General features: G+C 44.6%; 2 protein-coding genes and 1 long non-coding RNA gene across 5 annotated transcripts in view; 1 reads left to right on the forward strand and 2 right to left on the reverse strand.

Annotated features, from left to right (window-relative positions):
- On the reverse strand, positions 1–12195 carry ZDHHC12 (zDHHC palmitoyltransferase 12). Of its 2 annotated transcripts, none has more exons than XM_084649690.1 (5): positions 12162–12195; positions 8467–8603; positions 5891–5977; positions 4023–4189; positions 1–2492 (listed from the first exon to the last, which is right to left on the reverse strand). In XM_084649690.1, exons 1-5 carry the CDS (start codon positions 12178–12180, stop codon positions 2183–2185), a joined length of 720 nt encoding a protein of 239 aa, XP_084505816.1. In that variant the 5' UTR covers positions 12181–12195; the 3' UTR covers positions 1–2182. The 2 variants fall into 2 exon arrangements, with proteins under 2 accessions (XP_084505816.1, XP_084505815.1); XM_084649689.1 differs by lacking the exon at positions 12162–12195 and adding an exon at positions 10545–10748 and having other exon boundaries at positions 2–2492.
- LOC311531875 lies at positions 10236–24777 on the forward strand. Its single transcript, XR_014714301.1, has 4 exons — positions 10236–10383; positions 23007–23086; positions 23270–23395; positions 24216–24777. It is a non-coding gene; the product is annotated as an uncharacterized lncRNA (long non-coding RNA).
- ZER1 (zyg-11 related cell cycle regulator) overlaps positions 19166–27572 on the reverse strand; it is a 22259-nt gene continuing 13852 nt past the window's right edge. For both annotated transcript variants that reach the window (XM_084649687.1, XM_084649688.1), the window contains 8 exons: positions 26915–27130; positions 25269–25310; positions 24788–24907; positions 23731–23846; positions 23085–23273; positions 21833–21930; positions 21219–21321; positions 19166–19440 (listed from right to left, as the gene is read on the reverse strand). In XM_084649687.1, coding sequence (XP_084505813.1) covers positions 19383–19440; positions 21219–21321; positions 21833–21930; positions 23085–23273; positions 23731–23846; positions 24788–24907; positions 25269–25310; positions 26915–27130 — 942 coding nt within the window. In that variant the 3' untranslated portion in view covers positions 19166–19382. The remainder of the gene's footprint in view (positions 19441–21218; positions 21322–21832; positions 21931–23084; positions 23274–23730; positions 23847–24787; positions 24908–25268; positions 25311–26914; positions 27131–27572) is intronic.

Below are 27572 nucleotides of genomic sequence, written 5' to 3' on the forward strand. Positions count from 1 at the left end.
GAGCATTTAAAAATGTAAACTGCAAATATCTTTCAATGGCAGTCTAGACATTTTTTTAAAATTCACCATCCCATCAAAAAAATCTAACTTGTGTATTCAGTTATACTGACTTATTTTTTCCATGTGATAGAGCCAACACAGCTAAGCGTGAAGTCAACTCTAATCTGACATACTTCATCAACAGAATAAAATTCACCATTAAGAAAGGATTCTGCAATTAGATGTACAATCCAGAAAGACCCCATCTTGACATTCACATACCACAGTGCTGATAGTGTGTTCTGCCCTGTGCAAGACACAGCCCCGGCCCCAAGGAACCTGCAATGTTTTTCTGGTGTCAGACACAAACATAGAGCCTCCTGCTGTCTTTCAGTGGCTTTTTCAGAGTATAACAGTATTCTAAGAGAGCTTACCTACCTTGAAACCTGAGTGCAATCTGCCAATGTGATAGCCATCCATTTGGCTCTTGTGTCAAGTGCTAACCCCTGAGTAATGAAAGATACTAAGGCACCAAATAAGCGTAACAGTTTTTACAAAACCTGATGATTAGAAATATTTTCAGGACTAAGTTTCAGTACGGAGGGCTCTCCTTTTTTTGAGGCTGGGGACTGACACACAATCTTTGCAATGCCATATAAGAACTTGTAACTTGTAATTAAACAGGTTCATTTCACTGTCCATTCTGCTTAAACTGAAGAAATTAAGTTTACTCGTTAGTGTCATCTTAGATAAAAATGGAAATCTTCCCAGTATCTTTAATACAATACCTGCACCTACTTTAACACTTTAAAAATAAAGAGGAGACTTTCTCCTTTTGAGTTAAAAAGTAAAATAAGTTGAAAACCTAAACAGTACGAAATACGGTAGTGAGGAAAACATCAAGACATGGATTTAGCAGTACTATTACCAGCTGGGCAAGGAAATAAGGATTCTGGCTCCAGCCCACTGTTACCAGTTAAAAACCATCTCAGGGCATACAGAAATACCTCCTTCACTGCCACTCACCCATTTACTATTTTAATTTAAGAATATGTAATTAGAACAATATTTTGAGGGAGACTTTTCCCAAACACAAGCTATAGGTGAGAGTTAGAGCTGAGTAAGTGAGATGCACAAATAATGCAGTTGACAAATGTTACTTTTTTCTGTTCAAGAATGGTTTAAATCTGAGAAATCTATATTCACTGAAAACTCATGAATTTCTGTATCGAATAACAGTCTATGGTAGGTTTTAAATGTGCATTTCGTTATGTTTAAGTCAATGGTATCATTTTGTTGACTTGTATCTAAATAGCCACCCCATCACAAAGCATACGTTTAACAGTTCAAAACTTGGATTTGGTGCATAACAGCTTTTTCTCAGGCATATTAGCAGTTGTAAAGCTCAAATCTTAGTGGAAGGCATGAACCTTCTGCATGCAGTCAAACTGAGGTTTGCTTTTCATTGTCCAAATATTCATTCAAAACTTTCCACTATTTTCCCACTAAGGCACATCGGTCCTGACAGTAAGAATTATCCTGAAGAAAGGCCACATTGCCTAAACTGATTCTGGCCTGATTTATCAATAATGAACTTTTTCTTTCTGCTGCTATTCCCTAGAGTGGATGTGGCACCAACTGAGGAGGGGAGACTGAGAAAATAAGTGAAAACAGCTATTCAGGAAGTCCCTGCATTTGCCTCAAGAGTTTTGATGAATATGATTAGCAAAAAGATGTAAAGACTAGCATACACATTCACTCAGACCAGAAATCATCCCTTCCTTGCTGCCCAGAACCAAGAAGTCCCCTTTTAATAGAAGTTATTTTACTTGGATATGAAGAACAACCATAGAGCCACACTGCCACTTAATCTTCTTGTAAGCAGACTTGCTCCTGCAGATGGGATAGTTGTACAAGTTGCATGGTTCATTATAGACTAAATTCCCCCTCCATTGAAGCAGTAGGAAATGGGTTACAACACAAGTGCTTTCTCTAACAAATCACACAGAGGTGGTTCCTGAGAGTCCTCTAAATTTCTTTCTTAAAGCCCTTAGCACAGATGCACCATGACAAGCAGCCTCTATCCGTTAAAACCTGAATGACTAATTCAGCAAGAGGACCTGCATTTCAGTTCATACTGTAGTTGTACTTTTCCCTCTTGTAATCAAACTTGGATTACATCATTAAATCCTACATTCTATAATTAAACAGGGTCCCTATCCTCCTGAAAGTATATTTTCTCCCATGTAACGAGGCGGCAGGCACAGAAGAATCTCCAGAGGTTGAGAATGACACCTTGGTCAAAGGGGTTGTCTGACTCACAGTGTCGGAGGTAGGAGATGCGATGGTGTGACATGAACTCCCAGGTGGTTGTGTTACATGAGACCAAGTACAAGTGTGAAACCAGCAGCAGCATCACTACAATGGTGAATATGGCTATCACAACGAAGGACAGGAGAAGGAAGATGTTGTGCTGCAGCCACTCCCAAGATTGTTCGACGTAAAGGCCTGACCTTTTAATTAAAAGAGAAACATGGCTAAGTCACACTGGGTTAGATTATACAAATCAGCTTGACTCACAAATACTGCACTCCTGATTTGCATGCTGATAATATTTCTGCGGTGTTTTACAGCTTCAAAGCATTGTATAAACTTTGACAGCAGCTGCAGCACCAAGACTCAAAACAAAGCTAAGTTCTAAATACACTGGAACAGACATCGGAAAAAGATCTTGGACATCTATACCTCTGTACAAATTAAGTTCTCCTGACAATTAGAGTGTCCACTGGCACTGCATGAGAAGAGCTGCATGAGAACAAAGCCAGGAGACACTAACAGAAGATGGTTTATGGGGAGTTTCACTTGCCTGCCATTTAAAAATATAGGTTGCACGATAATTGAGGGAAAGTTAAACAGTCACCAACAATGCAAAATTATTTTATATTCATTTAGTTTAAGCTTAAAGCTAAGCCATATGGACTGTTACAACCCAAAATATCAAACTGCATAACTAATCACCTCAGTTCTGTCAACTGAATAAACAGTACATCACTGTTGAAAGTCCCACAATGTTCGTACAAAGTGGAAAGAATGGCAGCTGACTTTAAATGGAATATATCTACTGCCAGATGCCAAAGCCTGCTCCCCTCTTTTTCCAGAAGTTTTGATGTTACTGTTACCTCTGGAAAAACCAAGGTTATATTGCAAGTAAGACTACCTGCCCCTCATTTATCAGGGAGTGTATGTCCTATATCTCTGGTTTTAAGTGCTGTAGCTCAGGTAACTGTTTGACAATTTAAGTCAAATCACATTTCCAGCTTTTTTAAATGATCCCCTGTTCTAAAATTGCCTTGTCCATCTGCTCCCACTGCCTGAATGGACTCAGGCTTTTTCAGTGTTAAGGCAGTTGTTCTCAACCATGGGTATGTGTCCTCCTGGGGGTACACAGAGGTCTTCTGGGGGTACATCAACTCATCTAGATATTTGCCTAGTTTTACAACAGGCTACATAAAAAGCACTAGTGAAGTCAGTACAAACTAAAATTTCACACAGACAATGACTTTATACTACATTATGCATTGTACACTGAATTGTAAGTACAATATTTATATTCCAGTTGATTTTATAAGTGTATAGTAAAAATGAGAAAGTAAGTAATTTTTCAGTAATAGTGTGCTGTGACACTTGTAATTTTATGTCTGATTTTTGTAAGCAAGTAGTCTAAGTGAGGTGAAACTTGAAGGTACGCAAGGCAAATCAGACTCCTGAAAGGGGTACAGGAGTCTGGAAAGGTTGAGAGCCACTGTTTTAAGGAACACCACACCCTCTTGCTTAAGTGGATATGTTAATCCTCAGTGGCAATAATCAGATTGGTGCTGTGAGGAAAGCTGGTTACCGTGTACAGGCAAGGAGAGAACATACCAGCTTAACTCCAGCCATTGCTATCTTGCTCTACATTCTGCAGGATTTTGGAAGGTCCAGCTCTTATCAAAACTCTCAAAGACAAACTGTCTCTGCCAGAGGCTGCCACTTAAAGTTCTTACCACGCAACATGAAAGGCCCACAAGAGAACCACAAGCTGTACAGCCAGGTAGACTATAAAGAGTGGATGATTCCTCTCTCCTACGCAGTTCTCAATCCAGGGACAGTGATGGTCATAACGACGTACGCAGTGCCGACACAGCTGGCAGTGCTTGGCTCGCATTGGTTGCTGTGGAATAAGCAGATACTAAGAATAGTCTACCCATATCCAATGCCCTATTTTCTATAAAATAGCTGGGAAGTCATCCAGGTCAATCCTCCTGCAAAGTGAGACAGTTCCCTCTACTCTCCCTTCAAAAACAATTATTTTAATACTTGTATAATGCCTTACAAAGAAAATCATCCCCCTTTTACAGATGGGAAAAAGGAGGTTAAATGACTTGCCCATGGCCAGTACTTTGCTATAAAACTTCCCTTAACTAGCTACAGAATAAAGTTGCAAACATATAAGGAAAGGTATTAGCTGAAACAAGAGCTCAATACAGTGAACTGTGGATATTTAAGAAAAAGGTGACCAAAGTCTGACAGTGAAAAACTAGGGCACCTGCCATTCAAGGGAATGTTTTGAGTGTGTATAAGAAAAGGTTTTTGGTTTTTTTTGTCTTTAGGGGCATGTGGATGAGAGGGTAGGAGAGAAGTATCCACTCCTCTCCTGATATTGGGAGGAGGGCTGGTCCAAGGACTAATGGGGAGGCATAGTTGGGGAAGGGATGATGGCAACAGGTGACATGCCCCCTTATTGAGATACACATACGGTCTGCCAGTCTCTTATCTATTTCAACAACAAGCTGGCTGATAGCTCTTTCTGCTGGTCAGTCATCAGGTATTTACAGAAGCTGGAACAACCCTGGATTGTATAAAACTGACAGAGACTGCGACTGAAAACAGGCATTTCTGGGCTTCAGGGATGCATATTCAAGAACTAATTGGATGAAGGAAAAAAAAGAGCAAACTATGCTTTTTACAGTTAAAACTAGCTTTTCTTTAGTCCTAAGCATCTAAACAAGCTCATACCTGCCAGAAATCTGCTCTTGCTACACAATCCACCCAGATGAACTCTACCTTTTGACTTTACTAAGATGCTTTCAAATAAAGTCTTTGAAGATGCAGTGAGGCCTCAGTTGACATGGCAACAAGGAGGCAGGAAGCAGGGTTTTCCCCAATGTAGAGTAAGAAGAGAACAGTACTTTTTGTGAACTGCCAAGAATATTTGTATTAATCTTGAAAATTAACAGTTTCCCATTTAAAAATGTTTAGTTACACAGACTAACACAGCTGTTACTCTGAAAAGTAGAGAGTTGTCACTTTGGATGGGCTATCACCAGGAGGAGAGTGAATTTGTGTGGGGGGGTGGAGGGTGAGAAAACCTGGATTTGTGCTGGAAATGGCCCAACTTGATGATCACTTTAGATAAGCTATTACCAGCAGGACAGTGGGGTGGGAGGAGGTATTGTTTCATATTCTCTGTGTGTATATAAAGTCTGCTGCAGTTTCCACGGTATGCATCTGATGAAGTGAGCTGTAGCTCACGAAAGCTCATGCTCAAATAAATTGGTTAGTCTCTAAGGTGCCACAAGTACTCCTTTTCTTTTTGCGAATACAGACTAACACGGCTGTTACTCTGAAACCTTTCATCTCAGGATTGTACCTGAACCCAAGTTTCTAATTCTTTCTGCTCCTGCCTTGGCTTTTCAACCAAGATAATACTGTAAGTTTACAAGAAATGAGTGATGCCTCCAGCCAGTTCAACAGCTGAGTGATGGCTAAGCATAATAATGTGCTGGGCAATAACAAAAGATAAGTAGCCAGATGAGCACCAGCTCACCAAGCAGTTACCCCAGTTCCTTGACCAACTGCTGTACACACATACCTTCAGCATGCAGTATCCACAGCGCCGCAGCCAAACATTGCTTGGAAATTGAGGCATCATTACTCTTTGCTCTTCATTCATCCCTACCTACAAAAAGGTGATAAGAAAAAAGAGGGGACCTAAGACTATTTCGATATGCCAAGCTAGGAGTGATTCCCAGTTTGTACATACATCCATACACTAGCTCTCGTCAAGCTAGCACGAGTATAAATCAGGGGTAGGCAACCTATGGCAGGCGTGCCGAAGACGGCACACAAGCTGATTTTCAGTGGCACTCACACTGCCTGGGTCTTGGCCACCGGTCCCGGGGGCTATGCTGCTGGCCTGGGGTTCCGGCCGTCAGTCTCGCTCAGCCCGCTGCCAACCCTGGGACCTGGCCACTGGTCCGGGGGGGGCTCTGCAACTGGACCCAGGCTGGGGCTGTGAGGGGTGCAGACAGGGACAAGAGGGGGCACAGCTCAGCATCCCCACCTTAAAAGTTGTTCCAGCGCCACCGTACTGGGATATTTTTAAGTCCTGATTTGCTGCTTACATCACTATCATGCCACGTGGAACAGCACACTGCGTTTGACATTGAGATTAGAATGTACATGCAAGAACAGGAATCAGAATTTTCTGACATATTTCAAGATTTCCAGCGATTTGGTCTAATGCTTCCTTTTATAATTAAACCTGAAAAGTTCAACGAACACGACTTGGATTTGTCTGTATTTCAGTGGACGGGTGTTGAAGATTTTGAAATGCAGCTCATTCAGTTAAAAAGCTCAGAATTGTAGGCATCAAAGTTTAGAGATTTGCGGAGTGCACTTGAAGCTACCGAGAGAAATCATGGGGCATCTATTCTGACCTGCTGGACATCCGTGCCCATGTTTAACTGTTTGAAGAAAATCACGTTTGCAATGCTTTCAGCATTTGGATCCACATACTGTGAACAGGTATTTTCACACATGAAATCTGTCCTCTGTCCCTCTCGGAGCCAGTTAACAACTGATCACTCAGAAGCCTGTGTGCAGCTTAAAGTATCCAAATACGTGCCAGACATTGGAAAACTCAGCAAGGAAAAGCAAGGGCAAGGATCACACTAAACTGATAAGATCTGCATTTTAATTTAATTTTAAATGAAGCTTCTTAAACATTTTAAAAACCTTATTTATTTTACATACAACAATAGTTTAGTTATATATTATAGACTTATAGAAAGATACATTTTAACAATTTTAGAAGGTATTACTGGCATGTGAAACCTTAAATTAGAGTAAATAAATGAAGATTCGGCACAGCACTTCTGAAAGGTGGCTGACCCCTGCTATAAATAGTAGCACAGCCATATAACACAAGCAGCAACAGCAAAGGCACAGTTTAGCGGGGCAGAGTACAAACCCGCCTGAAACTGGTATTTGGCACTGCTACTATTTATACTTGCAGTAACTCGATAAGAGCTAGCTCAAGTACATGTACGTGAGCTGGGAATCACACTTGTAGCTCATAGTGTAGACATCCTAAGGGTGAGCAGCATGGTTGATTTGTACTCCAGACTCTGGAGAGAGGGATGTAAAGTGTCTCAGCAGCCATTAGTCAGCTGTCTCTTTTTTATACAGTATTATAGTCACAACTCTCTCACGGTTTAAGAACATTAAACATAGAGAACAATTCCCTGAGAAGTACAGAAGCTGTTAAGAGACAAAGGAGACAGACCCAACACACTGTATGACAACCTCAGCAATGCAGGGAATCCCATGAAATCCTATTTAATACAATTGATACACACACATAACTGTTCAGAGAGTGGGGCTATTTTAGCCATTGACAACCAGATAGGGTGTGGAGACAGAATGAAACTTTGGCATGGAGCTGCATAGGATATAAGTAGTAGGAAGACTGCTCTATCTGCCTCAAAATACAAGGGAAATGCATTTGCAGTATAAGCAGTGCTAGTTGTTATATATACAGATCAAAATTCACTTACGTTTTGGAAGATTAAAGTGATAATGGATATTAAATTGCTTGTACAAGGCAAGATAAGGTGTCCAAGCATGTTAAAGAAGGATACATATAAAATACCTGGAAATATTTCCATCTAATTAAAGCACTCATCTGATTTTTGTACAAATAGATCTTTCAAGAGGGATACAGTAACAGAACAATTACCTTGTTCAGTAAATACAGTTGTAAGGAATATTTTCCTTCCAGAGTGCACCTCTTTCCTGGTTTTCATATGCACAGCAATTGGCAGTAGTGAGGGAATATAAGGCAGCTATCTGTTCTTCTCAGTAAAACAAAGTGGGAGAGCACGTGAGTGCTAGGGGAAATTGAGAAGGGGGCATGGTATGATAAATGCACCTAGCAAAATTGTGATTCCTGAGGCTCACTTTATAGAACCTAAACTCCGTGACCTCTTCTGCTTTTGTACACATTTTAAGAGTCCTCTATCCTAAATGTCAAGACAGTTTATATTGCATATTCTTATCCAGTATGTTGCAAAGAAAACCCAAATCTACAGGTTTTATAACCAGGAAAGTTGGTTCCCACTTTCCTTCATTCAGTCAACTATGATTCAGGTTAACAGAATGATTTACCTTCTCTTCCTCATCAGACTCAACAAAGCCTGGATCCATGAGAGACACTACAAAGTACAGCAAGACAGAGCATAGAACTAGTAAGACAAATATCAGTGGCTGCAGCAACTCTCCATGCTCTTCCTGCTTTCGCAGATCTGAAAGAGTAAAGAGAAGGAGTAAGTCCATGTGAAATGTTTGGGGCAACAAGTTATTCTCCTTGATCTTATTAGCTATAGGATTCAAAGTGGGGCTGAATTCCATATTAACTGTGGAAAGTATGCCTCAACTGCTCAGGAAGTTGGGACCCATCACGGCTGTCCCCTCTGTAAGGGGAACTATTTACAGAGAGCCCTTACAACATACTTAAAAGATCAGCAAACAGCTTCCCATTGATTTGCAAGACCTTCCCCAAACACTACCTGTACTTCAGTCTCTCTTCACCTTCTCCTGCTGTTCTGCAGTGTGCTGTATAAAACTATTCTAGAATTTATTATGATAGCTGCATTTAAAAACTGCCTATCACTGCAGCATCTAGGTGCCAGAGTAAGATTCAGGGTCAAAGAATCCAGTAAAAACAATATTTATATATGAAGAGATCAATATTGATTATGTTAAGCATTATATTAATCAAATACCACGGAAGGTACTTTTTATTATAACCCCCCATGGTTTATAGGTTTTCCATTATAGTGTGTGACTAGATTAGATTGTAAACTCTTTTGAGTAGGCACCAGGTCTTCTCAAATGTCAAATACCAACCCTCCTTCCCGCCCTACAAACAATAAGAGTGAGGTTTCCCATTTATCTGAGTAGGACAGGGATCTAGTTGTATTGGGTAGGGATATAGCAGTTTCCTCTGCTCTCACTTCCCCAGCTTGGAGGTAATTTTTTTTCCTGCCAGATACGATGGTGCACTATTGCCAACTTCAAGTGTCCAAAAATCACAAGTCTGGCTCCATCAAAACATATTTTTAAAAATCTCTTATTTGAAGGTAATGAACAAGGGCGGCTTTCTGGTTTTTGAGTCTTCAGAGTTCATATTTTCATATTATTCTTCTAGCCCAGAGGTGGGTAAACTATGGCCTGCAGACCACATCCGGCCCAGCTCCTTTGAGCTCCTGACCCCTCCCCTGCAGTTACGCCGCCATGCGGGCAGCACGGCTTGTGCCCACCCATGTCCCAGGCTTTCCAACAAGCCTGTCCTGCCGCTCTGAGCGGCATGGTAAGGAAAAGGGGGAGGGGGAAGGGGAGGTCCCAAGGGGCAGTCAAGGGACGGGGGCGGTCGGATGGGGCGGAGGTTCGGGGATGGGGATGGTCAGGAGACAGGGAGCAGGGGAGTTGGATGGGGGATTGTATGGGGGTGGGGTCCCAATGGGGGGGGCAGGGAGTGGGGGGTTGGATGGGGGTGGGGTCCTGGGGGGGCAGTTAGGGATGGGGGTCCCAGGAAGGGGTGGTCAGGGGACAAGAAGTGTGCAGCGGGGGGTGGGTCAGGAGTCCCGGGGGGGGCTGTCAAGGGGCAGGGGTGTGGATGGGGTCGGGGTGGTCAGGGGACAAGGAGCAGGGGGGCTTAGATAAGGGGTGGGGTCCTGGCAGGTGGTTAGGGGCGGGGGGGGTCTCAGGAGGGGGTGCTCAGGGGACAAGGAGCAGGGGGGTTGGATGGGTGGGGGGTTTTGAGGGGGCGAAAAGTGGGAGGGGGTGGATAGGGGGCGGGGCCAGGCTCTTTGGGCAGGCACAGCCTTCCCTAACCGGCCCTCCGTACCATTTTGCAACCCCGATGTGGCCCTCAGGCCAAAAAGTTTGCCCACCCCTGTTCTAGCCAATGAGGGCCAAACACTTTTTAAAAATGAAAGCTGTCTCCCAATCGCATGACTCCAGGCGATGGGCCTGTAAGAAAAGCAGCCAACAGCGCGAATAATCCTGAGCTGGCAAATCTGGGTGAGTTGGAGAGGGGGCCAAAAAAGCAAGTTCATGGCGGGAGCAGCCAGGCCCTTCCGCCTGTGGCCCCGGGGTCCGAGGGGCTCATGTCCGGTGCTTAGGGAGCGGCCCTCCCCTGGCGAGGGGAATCCCGGGGCGGCCCGAGGAATGCCGGCTCTCACCTGTGCGGTGCAGGAAGAGGGCCAGAGCGACGCCCCAGCTGATCCCCGTGTGCGCCACCCTTACCAGGTAGCCGCCGCCCCGTACAGCCCCCTGCCCCATCGCCCCAGCACAGGACGGGGGGGCGGCGGCAGCGCCCCGGCTCCAAACCCGGAAGGGCCGCGCCGGTTCGCAGGGCGAGGAGCGAGGGTTGGCCGGGTGGTTGCCATGGCAGAGGGGGTGGGGCTTGAGCTGGATGCCGCGGCGGGGGGTGGGGCGTAGTTCTTAAACCGCATTAACAGTTGTGGAGCCGCGGGGGCAGAGCACGGCCGGGGTTAAACTCGTTGGCTACCTGCATTGATGCCTGCTGGGGCACCTGCGATGGAGGGGCTCCTTCACTCGCGCTGTGTAAGAAAGGGCTGAGCCTGGCCAGCAGATCAAGGGAGGTGATTGTTCCCCATCTATTCTGCACTGGTGAGGCTGCATCTGGAGCACTGCCTCCAGTTTTGAGCCCCCCCACTACAGAAAGGATGTGGACAAATTGGAGAGAGTCCAGTGGAGGGCAATGAAAATGATCAGAGGGCTGGGGCACATGACTTACCAGGACAGGCTGAGGGAACTGGGCTTGTTTCCGCTGTGACTGCAGAAGAGGCGAGTGATGGGGGATTTAATAGCAGCCTTCAACTACCTGAAGGGGGGTTCCAAAGCGGACGGAGCTAGGCTGTTCTCAGTGGTGGCAGATGACAGAACAAGGAGCAATGGTCTCAAGTTGCAATGTGGGAGGTCTAGGTTGGATATTAGGAAACACTATTTCACTAGGAGGCTGGTGAAGCACTGGAGTGGGTTACCTAGGGATGTGGTGGAATCTCCATCCATAGAGGTTTTTAAGGCCCAGCTTGACAAAGCCCTGGCCGGGATGATTTAGCTGGTGTTGGTCCTGCTTTGAGCAGGGGGTTGGACTAGATGACTTCCTGAGGTCTCTTCCAACCCTGATCTTCTATGATCTCAACCAAGGCTCTGCAAATGGAGCTCAGGCCAGATCCCAGCACAATTAATGCTTTTTATTTAAGCAGGCATTATAGGAAGCAAAAAAATGTAGGAAGCTATCACAAGATTCTGCTCTCTCATGGCAATGGTGCTCATGAAGGTCAAATGTGCATTATAGCGACCTGCAGCAAGGACTGGCCATCATATACCCATAACTAGGGAGTTCCACTAAAACTACCCACAGGGATGCTTGAAGCAGGGGAACAGGATTCTCAAGACCCTGTAGCAAAGCATTTGGAGTGAAAAGTGTAGCTCTGTTTTGTGAGATGGTCTCTTAGGCAAAACCAGTTGGAATATATGCAGCTGTTATACCTGTTGCTCTCCATTCACTCTAGTGATAAATTAAACACAGACTGCACTGGGTCAGCCAGACATGAATTAGCTCAACCCAGGCAGTCAAATCAATACAGAGCTTGTAAAATCCCTGCTACAGCTCATGTGTGAGGACCCAAAGCATTGTACGGGTTTTACAAGCAATGATCTGTCCCAACACCTTTTCACTTCTAGTGTATACCGAGCCTTGCTGACAATGATTTTACACTGTAATTTTTTCCATCCATCATAGCTAGAAAACAGTAGAGGCTTGAAAGTACCATTCTTCTCCCTGCACATTTTATCCTCCTCCACATGGCAAGCAGCTGATTCCTTCCTGTTATTGTTTGAGTATAAACCAGACTGTTTATTTTCCTTCCTTGGTTGTACATCAGCATTCTTGATTATTTCAGGCCATCTGTGGGGATATAGTGAGTCAGTTCTTTCTCCGCTGGTCCCATGACAGTAAAGTGCAAACTGTTAAAGGTGCTCAGGGTTGACTATAAATAATTTATTTGAGACAGCAAAGCTGAAATGTTGAAAATGATATTTAGAATCTCTAGTTCATTCCCCATCATGTTTTAACAACCTGAAAGCAAATCCAGTAATCTTTTTGTATTGGAGAAAGCCTTCCAGGGGTAAGACTGAGCCTGTACTAGCGCTTTGATGATTATATTAATTAAAATTATGGAGGAACCATCATAAAAATATGTTTCTAACTCTTTTGGTTGTGCAGCAAAGCTTCCCACAGGGACCCAGGGCAGTAGTCAGGCTGTTCTTCCAGATAGACAAGAGAGGTGGGAACTGCCTTCAGTTAATCTCAATGGGGTATTGATCTGAAGCTTAAGGATAGCAATTTTAAATAGCAACAACATTAACTATTTCACTGCTGATCCCTTTAGCAGACACATTCATCTTCTGTGTGACTGCAGGGAGTGCCCCCTAGTCTGATGAAGGGAACTTCTCTTTCACCTTTAAAAAAAGAAAAGGAGCACTTGTGGCACCTTAGAGACTAACCAATTTATTTGAGCATGAGCTTTCATGAGCTACAGCTCACTTCATCGGATGCATGCCGTGGAAACATGTTTCATGCATCCGATGAAGTGAGCTGTAGCTCACGAAAGCTCATGCTCAAATAAATTGGTTAGTCTCTAAGGTGCCACAAGTACTCCTTTTCTTTTTGCGAATACAGACTAACACGGCTGTTACTCTGAAATCTTTCACCTTTGTGACTTAAACTATACATTGAAACATGTAGTGCGCTATTTACCTTGCCCTGCAGCTTTGAAATTGGTACAGAGCTTGAGGCTTTCCTCTACCTTAAAGTTTAAAAACCAAAAAATCACCAGATAGATAAAATTTGGGCTTAATTCTACAAACTATCCTATATTGAATTGGACATGAGTGCGGCAGGGCTCTTACAGTATAAAATCTAGATTCTGATGGCATCTACTCAACTTGGAATTTTACACAAACCACATCACAGCTGGTAGAGCGCCTCTCTCAGTACATACTGAATCACTGCATTACTACATTTCCAGCTCCCTAGGGACAGTTCAGATTCATACTATTCCCCCTTCTCACCCTGCCTATCCAGGCCCTGCTGAGAACCTGGCACTCCCACTGAATTCAATGGGAGACAAGTGTACTCAGGAGCTTGCAGGATTGGGACCGTTAAGGAGAAAGTCACAGTGGCACTAAAGCAGTGTAAGAGAGTCCTTCCCACAGTCAGCTTCCCCACTCAATATGGTTATGCCCATGAATACTGGGAATATCCACTGCAGATATGCCTGGTGACACTCTGCCAAGAAATCTGTATAACTGAATATAGTCCTGATTTTTCCATCCACCTCACTTCATAACAATAGTCTTCTTCCCCCACCCGCTCCCAGTGACAAAAAATCATCATATCCCTTTGAAGTCATGAAAGCAAAAAGTAACTGAACTGGATCAACACACAGAGAGTTCCTTCCATGTTTAATTAGACACATGACAACAAATGGAACAGTAACTTATCCAAATAAACCATATTCACAGACAAAGAAGCAAGAGATTGTTAAGCACTAGGTTTAATACAGAACAGGTATCCCTATGGAAACAACGGAAAAGTTAATTCAATCAGAATTGTAAGGAAGCAACAGATATGCATTTTAATTTAATTAATTAATTAGCTTGGTTTCACCATGTACAAGTGTTCAAACCAGACCTCTCAACATCAGGCTGATCAATGGACACAGTGAAAGCAAAAGTTGCTTAATACAACAGAAACTTTTTTAAACAAGGAAATACATATTTGGTTAATTGTTAGCCTTACTTAAAACATTTATTTTTCTTTTTTTTACAAGGAAAAATGACAGTCTCTCTCAGTGACAGGTATTTGGAGTCAGAATTCAATCTGTAAGAGAGGTGTTTGAGTGCAGCAGGAATTTTTCCATCTTTACTTAAAAGTGCTGCCTTCCTAGCCAGCCCCCAATCTTGCTTTCCATCCGTCACTGATAAAATCATTATGCCTCTTGTTTTATACACTTTGGTTGTCTTGGAGACAAGTGGTTCCTACTACTTTTAAGTCTTTGCATCATTCCAGAGGCCACATATTTTCTTTGAAATGGAATCTTAATCCAGTGTCCACAGCCTGGTGGCTGCTGCCTCACCCCCCACAGAAATTATCTTCCTGAGGGGAAAGTGCAGCACAACCAGTTCTGAAACTGCCTTAAGTGAGGCTCCACTAACTGGATTGGAAGGGGTTCATATAGAAAAGTGTGGTTAGCAACCCTCCTTACACTCACTTCCCTAGAAAGAGACCCAAACAAGTGACCCAACAAGATGCCTAATCCAGGCAACAGGAGTTAAAAAACAACCCTCTTTTGTCTGTATGTTCACTGCACCACCACCAAGTGCTAGGATGTACATACCCTAATCTTCAAGGCTGGGTGTGCTTCAGCACAGGAACCAGAGTGCTCCGTTCCCAGGATGGAAGTAGTTAGGCCAGTAGAGGGTCTGGAATAGTTAGAGTGATAATGTGAATGGGGAAGATGAACTATTGGTAGTGTTAAGTGTTCATGGTCTCAGATGATCAGTGGTGCACCTGTCTTCTTAGTCCTGTACAAATTAACTATTCTTGTGCTATTCGGTGTTGCTAGTTAAGGCTACACATCTTGATGGGCCAATACGTAGAGGCTATTGCTCCTACAAGACTTGCTAAGGGCTGAACACCTACTGTAAAATGTCTTTCCTGTTGATTGCAATGGGAATGGAGGGCACTCAGCACTTTGGAGGCTCAAGACTATGCCATTGTCTCTGACAAGGGAGACCTCTAGCCAGGGTGCTGGTTACCTAAACTCCAGGTGGAGGGTCTCTTGTCAGTGCTGTCTTTGCTGAGAATCACTGATTTAAGCACTCATGTTTGCCCTACTGTTTAACATTCAGTGAAAATTGGGGTTGTGTAGAGGAAGGGGGTAAGCCTCAGCCTTGGGAGGATACTGTGAGAGGAATCTCTCTGCCACATCGTTTAGTTCTGAGTGCCTCAGAAATCACTCTCCAGCTTTATTTCAATTGGCACTGACAGTCCCTGTCTTAGTTTTCTGACTTGGCTCTGAACAGTGCCACTCTGGTTAACTGAAATTTCCACCTAAACAAAGGGGTGTGTATGTCCTCAGGGTTGCACTGAGGAAACTTTATCCTGGTAGAGCAGGAAGGCCCAGTAGGATTTATCTGCATAGGCTAGCCAGCAAACTCGGGGCAGTCCTGAGAATTCAAACTCCCTCTTTTGTGAAGGGGCCAGGTGTTCCCAGAGACAGTCACAAAATCAGAATAGCACCGTGTTGTGTGCTCTGATGGGAGATAGCTGGAGATGGCAGGTCTGTCCCAGGATGGGCTCATGTATAATAATTACTTAGCACCTATTCACCTCCAAAAGTGCTTTACTGTCATGGATTAAGCCTCACAGTATCCCTAGGGAGCAGGCAAGTAAATATACCTACTGTTTTACAGATGGGGAAACTGAGGCACACAGAGCTCAATGACTAGCCTAAGGCTACAGAGACAGTACTAGAACACAGGAGTTCCTGGATCCCAGGCCTGTGCTCAGACAAAACCCTTCTCTCTCTTGTGCAAGTACCTGTCTTGTATAGATCTTGACTAGCTTATGGATATTGCCTCCCCTACTCCTCAGACATTTACAAACTGTATAGACAAGAACTCTCCTGTCAGATTAACCTCTGTGAATCTATTAGTCCTCACAAACACAGACTGACTTTGAAAAGATTTTGCTTACAGTTCAGTCTCAGGGCCATCTCCACACCCAAGAGGATCTTAGCAATTGTGCTAGGGTCTGTCTCTGAAGGGCTTTTCCTGAGTTAAGGCTCAGCTTTTGTTTTGGCATTTACTTCTCAAAGATGGAGTGACCTCTCATCAAAGGTTAGACGTGGAGGCATCAGACAAATTTAACTCATCTCCCGCCCCCATCCTGCCTTCCCCCACACCAGCCTCTGCCCCTGCCCTCATCCTGCCTTCCAATCTTCTTAAGTTATTTTTAAAGCTATCCTAAGAGCTTGTATCCAGTGACTGTGTCAGCAACACTGGCAATAGCAGCAAGGATAAAACAATTCTAGCTAGGGTGTTGGGGAAAGAAGTGTGTACAGATGGGTGATCAGAGGATAAGTTGTACATTAAAGAGCGTCAGTGAGCAGAGAGTAGATGAGACTGTTCCCTGTCCAAGCTGGGCCCGTTAACACCATTCTCCACAAACCATATCTCCTTGGGCCTGGTGGAACAAGTGCCAAGCCAATGCAGATTGCTGTACAAGATCTCAGTCACATGTGGGAAGAAAGTGGTAGATGGCAAAGCTGAAGCAGGTGTTCCATCTCTCCCTGCACTCAGAAGTAGGTGGAGCAGACAAGTCATAACAGGAAGGACAAGCCACACTGTGGGAAGCTATGAACTAGGAGCGTGTTCAGCTGGAGCCTCCTTAACTTTCCCATTGAGTTACTGATCCCTCTGGAGGTCAATTACTTCCATACAGTGACTGGCTTCTCAGGAAGCATGGGACATAATCAAACTGTGCAAAAACAGCAGCTTCCTGTAGACGTGTCCCGGAGCTGGTGGTCACACCTTTGTCCTCCAGGCTTCCACACCCACTTGTCACATTAAAACCCTGGTTATAACACAGCAGACCCTGACACAATTCAGTCTCATAATAGATGGAAACAAGCCATATTTTAACTGTGTTCCTAAAACACAGTGCTATCCTGCTAAAATCCAAGGCTAGACTATGGTTAAAGCATCATTTGGTTCTGGCTATGCTGCAAGGCCAAATCCTGCATTAACCGTGGTTGGGAACTACCGAGCATATCAACTCCACCAACATAGCAGTTGTTAGTGCTCAGAGGGGACCCTATCAAGCTCCTTGTTGCTCTTACATCTGTGGTACTCCAAAAGATGGGCAGAACTGTAAGTGCTTTTAGGCTATCTACATTAGCCTCTCAGCATGGAATGGATAGTTACATAAACAAATGCTCTCCCACGTGCTCCATGTGCAGGGAGACAGGTGAGCAATGTTTGTAGCTCCATCTAGTTCTGCATCTAACTGAAAGATTGACAAGCAAGAGCATGTACAAACACTTTGAAATCAGCTCCCTGTCCCAAAGCTTATTCAGATGCAAGTCCTTGGGGAGGTGGGAAAAGGGAAATACATTTGAAGCAAAGAACCTCAAAAGTACAATTTGTCAAGTTTTCCAAAACATATGAAAACAATCAAAAGTGACAAAAGTATATATATCTATAGGTTTGAAAAGTATTTAAAAGGAAAACAAACAAACAAACAAAGCAAGCCCACCATCGAAACAAATGACATAGGGTTAAAAAGGAAAAAAAAAATTAACACCATCTGGGCAGAAAAACTAAACCTCTCCAGGGCAACTGGGTTCTGTCATTTAAAATGTCACTTAATGGCCCTAAGAATTGTCCATACCATCCACAATGACTGCAGCATTTACCCTGAACATTAGGAGAACCTCAGCCATAGCAGCGAATCAAATCAGAGTGCAATGGATAGGAGGAGAAAGCAGAGGAAAGACAGACAGGCTTATTGTGCTGTCTCAGTGGCCTGAAATGTCCCAGCTCAAGTAGGCCAAATCTCTCCTGGCTGCTCCTTGGTACATAGCCATTTCTAAGGGGAGAAGATTATCTTAACTGTGAAAGAACCAGGACAAGGAGAGGGGTCCCAAGTTTGGGTTCTGCAGGTTGCACAATGTGCTGCTGGGGGACCTAGATTTAAGGCAAACCTTGGCAAGTCGTACAGATGAAGATGCTGTGCTTGCACCATTGTAAATCAGGCATTGTGCTGCAATGTGTTTGACACACAGGGAGGCTGAATCCCCATTTAACATGGCAAATGTTGGCCCAGACTTAAGAAAAGAGAGAAAACTCCCAATCCCTCACAAATTCCAAAGTCACCAAATCATGCAGTAGTGACTGGCCTGGGTCCCAGAGATAGTTGGCCATGAGTGAGGGGAAATTCACCCTCTGGTGTTTGCAGCCTTTACCATAAAACACAGAAAACACAATTTAAAAAGAAGAGGTGGTAAAAGGACTTGCATGGAGAGCTGGAGAGATTAGACCCCTCTGTGAATGAACCTGATTCTTCATTGCACCGCATGCCTTGCAGGAAAACACCCTCCATTCTTAAGGGCAGGACCGCTGTTTTTTCTAGCCTTTCCTTCACCCTGTGGTGCCAGGTGATTGAAAGGTACCGCTGTAGCGTTACTGGGCAAAGTCACAGCTCCTGGCTGTAAAGGGTTAATGGGAATGCCTTACGGCAAGGAATTTCCAAATGCACTTGATACAATCCCTCAAGGTTCCACTAGCAGCACCCCCATACAAAACCTGACTGAAATGGCTTGAAGGCTCTTTCTCCCCTTGCTATTCTACTTCGCATCCCTTTGGTCTCCACCTCTCAGCATTATTTTTCCCCCTCCAGGCGAATAGATCACTGATCAGTGCCCACAACCCCACTGTAGAGATGTGGCCATGATGCCGGACTGGCTGTTCTTGTGGACATGACAGGACCTCATGCAATATAGTGAAGGGGAATTGTCTAAAGGTGTGAAATAAAAAAAAGGTCACAGTAGGAATCACACAGCTAGATCGTCACGCTCACATTCATTTGAGGCGTCTCATGTGGTCTAAAAAAGGTCAAAAGATACATTTTTTTTGTTTTTTATACAGAAATCATATACACAAAACGTCAATCCATACTTCATAACGAAAAACCTACTAATTTAAAGAAAGCATTTGTTGTGCAAAAGGTCCCCCCCACCCCACCCCTGTGCACCTTCATCTACTGAGGGTCTCTCTCTCACACACACACACACTCATACACATATACACACACACACAGGTTCCTTCCAACAGCCAAGCTGGTGGGAAAGAGTCCTCTCTATATACAGTGAATTAGAGAGAAGCTGGATACAGTGCTGGCAAGAGGCGTTGTTAGATCATTGCCTCTATCTGGAAGTGTCCATGTTCTCCTCTTTAAAGTTACTGCAGTGCTCTATAACTTTCCTATAGACAAAATAAGGACAAGGAGAAAAGGTTTAGTTCAAAGACTAGGAAAATAATGAAGTGGGCCATAAGCATAAGGCACTGTCACCTATATTTAAATGTAGTGTATGTATCGGGGAGCCTAACCTGAGACATGCATCAACCCAGTACCTGTGTTACAAGTATATCTCAACAAAAACAGCTCTAGTTACACACTTACAACCAATCCCTTCCAACATTAGTGTACATCAGTGATTCCCAAACTTTAACTGCCCGCGAACCCCTTTCACTAAATTGTGAAATCTCGGGAACCCCCTGCTAAAAATGAATATTTCCAGGGATTTAAGTTTAAATTTCCTCCACACTCCGCACTCTGGGGGCTCCTGCTGCTGGACCCCATTGACCGCCCTGGTCAACTGAGTTCCACTGAGCTCGGGCTGCAGGTCCTGCTGACTGCCGGGACTTGGGCTGCCAGCCCCAACTGCCCGGCCCCACACTCCCTGGGGCTCAGGCTGCCAGCCCCGGGCGGAGCACCGGGGTTCAGGCTGCCGGCTCCGCCGCTCACAGGGGCAGGGCTCGGGCTACCAGCCCCAGCTGCCCGGCCCCACTCTCCTTGGGGCTCGGGCTGCCAGCCCTGCATCCAGGTCCCGCCTGCTGCCTCCAATGCCCGGGGTCCTCTGGCCACCAGGAGTGAAATTTTTCTGGCGAACCCCCTGCAATGTTCTGCAAACCCCGGGGTTTGTGAACCCCAGTTTGGGAACCCCTGGTATACATCCAGATCCACACCTGTCCATTTATCAACCCACCCATTATTCACTGACCATCACACCCTCATCTCCCATCCAAACAAACACCTTTCTGTCATCAGCAGATCTAATAATCTGCTCATCCAAACATCCATCATTCACCTACTTTTCTGTCATCTATCCTTGTACCCATATGACTGCAATTTAGCTATTCCTTGCCATCTACTTACCATGTTATTCATATACTTTCCATTCACCATTCTTCTATTGTCCCTATCATTCATGCCTCTGACCCATACACAATTCATCTACCCTATTATTCAATCTCCTACTCTATCTTCCATAAACTTCATTAATCTCCTCCACCATTTATCATTCTTTCAGCTACTGGAAGTGTCTGTCATACATACACAATACACATATTCCCAGCAAATATCTACCTATCTTTTCCATTTTCCCTATATCTATCAAGTCATAGCTCTCAACTTGCCATGGATTAGATGTATACAACTGGCTTTTAAAATCTGAAAGAATGACCTAAAAGGAAGGTTCTGATATCAAACGTCAGAGGAAGAAGCTTGGGAAAATGGTAGATTCATTTTACTATGTAAGACATTCTCCATCAATTTTGTCACGTGACTCAGCTCTTCTAGTGTCAATGATGTACAAACAATATGTAAAAATGTATAAACAGTAAGGTAACACCAGGTTTGAGGGATGGAAATAAATGGGACGCTATCCTCATAATCAGATCTAGTTGAGAGGTATGGCTCTACTATTCATTTAATACCTTCTAGGAGTCCATTGATACCTGACTGTCCTATCCACTGAACTCATCTACCCATTCATCCTTGTCTATTCCCCATCTATGAACAACTCTCAAATCACCTATATCCTTCCCATCTTTTCTATCTACTTATGCACACTACTACTGTGTTCTCTCCATCCCTAATCACATATTCAATGGCCTATATTTGATAGCTTTACTCTCATGCTTATATATAAAAAATCCTAAACCAAGGTTGCATGTTTAATAACTTATTGGTTTCCTACCGGGCCATTTCCTTGGTCTCCTGCCGTGCTGAAGCCATCTTAATCACCTCCTTCAGAAGGGGCATTCCACCTTCTTTGATCAGCAGGGGGCAGTACTTGTCAGCTGTAAAGAAGGGGGAAATAGAACCCTGGGAATCTTCACTCCTACTGGGTCAAATCTCTATATTCTGCAGCCTGACTCTTCTCCCTAGGCAATGAGCTCAAATCAAGAGGAGACAGAGAAGCAGTGAGAAGGTTGCTGGCTGGTAAGCCATAGGGTACAAATTTCTCTTTCTAGTGGCTCAGCCTCTTAGGCGCATCCAATCTGCAGAAGTATCGGAGATAGAAACCAATTCAGCGCTCAAGCTTGCTAGAGTGATGGAAGCTCCAGAAGGCTGTTCTCATGCACTTAGTCCATGTTGTCTTCTTAGTTCTGGCTACACCCCTTGAACATTCTTGGTAACTTCAAGGATCTGCCTTGGAGTTAGCCACGTACTCTGCATTAACCTACGGGCCTCTGAAAATAGTTTCCGTTGACTTTTCGCCACCCCTGCTGTCTAACAGGCACAGTGTATGACAATTCACAGCCCCAGCCTTTTCACTGCATTTATAATGTTCTCTATGGAGGGACTTACGGTAAACAGAGACGAGGTTATAGAGAGCCCAAGTAGCCCAATGCTGGCTGACAGGAGAGATCCCTTGTGGAAGGAGTCGAAGGATCGGTTCAAATGACCTGCAATGAATATTAAAGAAAAAAAAATGAGAAACCCAAAAGCTGCTGTTTCAGCATCTTTTCCTGCTTTAGTACTGGAAGCTTCACAGTCAGAGCTAATACTTTACCCAGCAGTAAAGCTCATTGGCATATCAGCTTCCAGTATCAAAGAGTCAGTCATAGTTTGTGGTACTGACAGGCTCAATCCCTGCTGTTTAATACTACCATGCAGCACTGAGAACCAGCTCTGAAGGATTAAATGGGGAATTAATTTATATCCTGTTCCAGTCACATTTCCTTAAGAAAGCTGAAATTCAGCAGTGCTGATCACTCTGTAGATGGGTTACACTTAAAGGGCGTCTATCTACCCTAGGCCAAGATACAGCTGAGGGGACACTAATCATTCATAAACAGTGGCTGCGCCATTTGTTCTTGCAACAGTGAAGTGCATCTACACTGCAAATCATGTGTTGAAATCACACTTGTACAGCATCCTCACCAGCAATTCATTCCATCTGTTGTTGTACTAGTGAACTGTGGCATTCCAGAGTTCCTGACGCAGCTCTCACAGCAGGAGCCTTAGGGTTATTCCACAAGTCACTGTAACACCTGAGGGGAATTTGGGGAGACTTGTCTAAACATCCCCAAAGGCAGACTGAAGGCTGCAGCGACCCGTTTTGTGGAGACAGGGACATTCACCCTAGCTGTACCTTTCATTAGGAATCGGAATTTAACCAACAGCAAGAGAAGTATTCCTTAGAGAAATGTTTTTAAGCAGACTAAAACAGTAAGATTCCATGTTTCCTGCACAATCCAATTCCACCAGAAACATGCAAGACAAGTTCTAGTCCTACTGTGTTCCCTCAAGAGAAACTAGAGATCCAGACTATTTTAATTTTCTTCATATTCTGCTTAGAAGTGTAGCAACTGCCTGTCCAGATTAGACCAATGGTCCCTCTAATCTCCAACTGTGGCCAGTACCACATGCTTCAAAGGAAGTTGAAAACCCCTACTAAAATAGTATGTCCATGTGGGAAATTTCTTCCTCACTCCAGGGAGAAGTTCTACACTTGATTAAATCTCCATCTTTCTTGCAGACTTCAGCATGCTTGAGGTTACTTCTTGGGACATTCCCCACTCCTGGAATAAATGGGCCAAGATCCAACATCCCTCACCTGTAATTGATATTTCTTCTGGAGTTAATGTCCCAGCTCTGGATGGCTGCCCACATCCTGTCTACTACTTCCTCTCGGCGTGGCTCACAGATACCCCAAGCCTCTGGACCATCAAACATGATGTGGGAGAGAACCCCACATGCATTGTAAGATACCTCAATCCCATCTGCTTTGCTCTCCAACAGGTTGCTGCCAAGATAGAGGATAAGATTTCAGAGGTGCCAGGATAGCCTTATGCAGCACATCAGGGACAAAAAAAACTTAGTATGCAAACAGTGCAGCCCCTGTGAACTCTAACCAGAGCTCATCAGGTAAGTCATAATCTCCTAACTGGACTGGACACAGCAACCTATGCAAAACAGCTTGACAAACACCAGCTTCCCAAACTGGTTTTATTGATCAGACTTTGTATTTAGATTGCAGCCATCCTCTAAAGATTCCAAAGCACTTTACAAACTGGGCAAGTTCCACTATCCTTTTTTCGTTTTGTTTAACAAGGGGGGAAACTGATGCACAAATGTTAAGTGTCTGCCCTACATTACACAGTGACTCAGTGGCAGTCAGGAAGAGCAGCCAGGTCTCCTGGCTCACAGTCCACGGCTCTAACCATTAGACCATACTGCTTCTTGATCAGTGATGCACCAACCTGAACACACTGATGAACTGGGAGGTCATGAGCTGTGGGCGGAGCTCTTTCACCTCCGCCACATTTCCCAGAAGCCCCAACATGTTACGGTGCAGCTCCTGCTTCTCTGGGAACTCCTGAGGAAACAAAGAACATGTGCAAAACAAAAGTATGACCACTGTGACTGATGATGCAGCAAATCCAGGAAGGCAGACTATTTCCCAGCAGTCAGGAATGGAGCTCTCTTCTTGGTGTGGTGAGGTTTCTAGCATTTAAAACACATGACAGGTGGGAGAGAACCAAACCACTGCAAAGCAAGGGACAGTCCTCCACTGCTTGACATGGCCACTAGAGGGAAATGCATCTCCAGGCACAGGACAGGGAGTGGGAGAGAGAGTAAATGAGGTAGAAGTGTGCCGTTTCCTTGTGCTCATAGGATGTCTGTATGTGGAAGGGGAATGGGCAGAATGTGTATAAGTCTTTTTTTCTTTCTGTTTATGCAACAGATGAAGCCTTCAGCAGGGATCAGATGAGCCAGGACTCAGTCCCAAACGTGACAGTGTGACAGTGGAGAGTAGGGGTTCCCAAACTGTGGTATGTGTACCATATTTCTGGGGGCTACTCATAAGAAATTGTGTAATGGTGTTTTTTATTTATTATTTTATTTATTGCATTTTCATAATAGGCTACTCAGACGAAGCTTTAAAACTGTGGGAATTTGTTATATAAAATAGGGTAGTTAATTTACTTCAAGATGTACAAATGAGAATACAGAAACACAGAGATGCCGATTTACAGAACCCTCCACTCCAATCACCATATAGTGTGGATTGAGTTGCCCAGCAACTCAGAACTTAGTCAGGGTTTTTTTCAGTTGTACATGTCACACTATAAGTATATCTATATGTAACAGTGAAATATGGACAGATGGCTAAAGATAGGTAGTGTTAAGAAGAGCACACAAAGTATCAGCAATTAGAAGGGTAGGGGTCCACGGGTAGCTGGTAGATCTGGAAGAGGGTACGCAATAAGAAGAGTTTGGGAACCTCTGGTGTAGAGGATACTGGGCAGCACTTACTTTCAGGCACTCCAGGAAGAGCTTCATGCCACTGTAGTTGAGAAACATCTCACAGTTATCGGGGGTTTCATCTGTGATATTCCACAGGGCGCTCCAGGAGAACTCCATCACCTGATCACACTGTCAAGCCAGAGAGAAGGAAACAGTAAAACACAGTGGAATGGAGTATGTGACACAGGCAACTGAAGACAGAGTGCCTGTAATACAGGAGCCCAATGCAAACTAATCGGAAGGATGGGGAACTGCTGTCACCTTGGAAGAGACCAGTTTTTATTCAGTTCAGACCCACCAACACAAACATTACCATTATCCAGTTTGTTCAGAGGAGCCAAGTCCCCACAAGCCTCTGGGGACACCTGGAAAATTGCTGGTGCAATGTGACTGGATTCCTAGCACCCCTGGGCTGACCTCTCCACCTCAGGGTCAGAGTGGATATAACTGGAGTATATTTTGCTTACAGATTTTAAGAAGAAACACTTACTGTTTTATCCACCAGCTTCTTCTGAATCAGCTTTAGCATGGTCTGTGGGCAGAGAGAAGAGGGAATGAGACGTGTAAGAGCACGTCTGGGAACAGGCCAGGAATCACAGAGATTAAAATAACATCAAACTCAACCCTTGCATAGTCTGGCACAGCTCTCACCGAAGTCAATGGCAGCTATGTTTACTCATGGATTGGATTTGGCTCTATGCATCTGGAATCTGATTCACAAGGTGTAAACACCCCTCCCATCCCTTCCGAGATTAGTGTTATTTTCTCTGGGTCAATGGCACTGTATAAACAACGATTCCACTGGTTCACACAGCACGACAGATGACCTGTACCATCCAGATAACAAGTCCCTGGCCTAAACAGCTAAACACACAAAAATGCAGAGTTCGGTACACAACAGCCCAATGAGAAATAAATAGTCTGGTGTGTGCTCTTTATAGCTTCATGAAAAAGATGGGTCCTCAGAAGTTGGTGGACTTTAACTGGGAGGCTGTTGCAAACTCAAGGGGGAGCACGGAAGGAGCCATGAAGTCAAGAGGGGTGAAGGAGACCAAAGGAAAGACAGGGAAGAGCCTGGGGCATAGGAAATTTTGTTGGAGGAAATGAGGGCGGAGGTATGGTAGAGGATTCGAGCAGAGTCTTGAAGAGGAGGATAAGGAACTGGAACGAGGCAGGAGAGTTGAAGCCAGAAAGAGATTATGGTTATGTCAAAAAATGAGCAGAGTGACTTCCTGTAGGGACTTTGGGGGACTTGGAAACCCCCCAAAACTGTGTACATACACCCACATGCACAATTTCTGGTCCATTATTTGGACAGTGTTGTCTATCAAGTGAGACAAAGAAACATGTCCACCCAATCTATGTAACTGAAGGTGTGAAGGGAAGTCTGACTCTTGGCACACTGGAAGTGCTGTACATGCAGTAACCACAATGGAAAGGTTCTGCAGATTTTATTATCTCCAAATGGGCAGCAGCTTTTCCTATCTCTGGAGAGGCAGGAGAGCCTTCCTGACCTGCTGGGCCATTTTGTATCGAAAAGCAGGGGCAAGGTTGTTACTCAGACATGTCCAAAAGAAAACCCTTACATTGTTCACAGGAGGATTGTGCTAGTTGCAGAAACAACATTTTTTTATGTTTCTAGGAGGAAAACAATATTGCCCAGTGTGAAGCCCACCCCATCCAACATTACTTTTCTTTGGGACGGTCTGCCTTCTACTGATGGAGAGACTGGCACAGAGAGGTTATGGGGCTTACCCAAGGCCACACGATAACTCTGTAGCAGAGCCAAGATTAGAACTCAGGAGTCATGACTCCTGGCCTTGTGTTGAGATCATGCCTCCTCCCCTGCCCTCAAACAGACACTACCTCTAACAGCACATCAAGAAAGTAATAACTTCCCTTGCTGGCACATTTTCAAGGGGCTCAGCTTAAGGATGGTGAATTCCATGATAGGACAGCACTGCTAGGACTCTTGCTTTCCTTGACTGCAATACTTTTCTATGATCCTCGGGGGCTGGATTATTTACTGGACCTACTCCACGGACACGTCCAATGGAAGTCTCAGAAAGTATGTTCACACAGGACTCTAGCCCAGTCTGGGGTAGGGATTAGCAGCCATCCTGGGACCATACCAACCATGACAAACCCCATCTTGCCCACAGCCTCCTTATGGTCATTGTCCACTTGGCAGACCAAGGCATTGCAGAGGTGTACAGCAATGCGCTGGATGGACTCATCCTGCCGAGTAGGGTTCAGGATGTTCAGCAGCAGCTCGTTGACACGGCGGTACTGAAATTCCAGCTCCTCTGGGATGCTGAAGTTACACAGCGTCAGGCAGCAGTTCCGCTGCACCTAGCGGGGGGAAGCAGAGCAAGCTGAGGGTGGGCTGACAAGACGGATCATCCTACAAGTATGTGCAAAACCCCATAAGCACATGTACAGATGCCACACAACGTTGTCACTGTCTTCCATCTCAACACAAACACCACACACACACGCATCACCCTCCAACCCAACACCACGCTGCATATGCACTCCCCACACCATAGCTTCACCAGCCTACAGCTCAACCCTCTCACCGCATGCACACTCTCCATCTGCTACCCAACCCCACCACCACCTGCACGCTCCACATGCAATCCAAAGCCAGTCACCTTTGCCACAAATACACATGCACCACTATCGCCTCTTTCTTCCCCCATATTACTACAGAACTATGTCGCCATCACATGTACAATGTAGGTCCCAAATAAAATGGCACCCACGCACCCATAAAGTGAAATCATGACCAGAT

The sequence above is a fragment of the Lepidochelys olivacea genome (assembly GCF_965140295.1).
Source record: "Lepidochelys olivacea isolate rLepOli2 genome assembly, chromosome: 16".
In the NCBI taxonomy this organism is placed as follows: Eukaryota; Metazoa; Chordata; order Testudines; family Cheloniidae; genus Lepidochelys; species Lepidochelys olivacea.

Bases quoted from the DNA above. Each gene is read 5' to 3' on its own strand.
- ZDHHC12 (XM_084649689.1), bottom strand. From the start codon at position 10,644: ATGGGGCAGGGGGCTGTACGGGGCGGCGGCTACCTGGTAAGGGTGGCG. The intron at 8,604-10,544 runs GTGAGAGCCGGC...TTACTCTTTCAG, and splicing joins CCTCTTCCTGCACCGCACAG to ATCTGCGAAAGCAGGAAGAG. The intron at 4,190-5,890 runs GTATGTGTGTAC...CTTATTCCACAG, and splicing joins GTGGATACTGCATGCTGAAG to CAACCAATGCGAGCCAAGCA.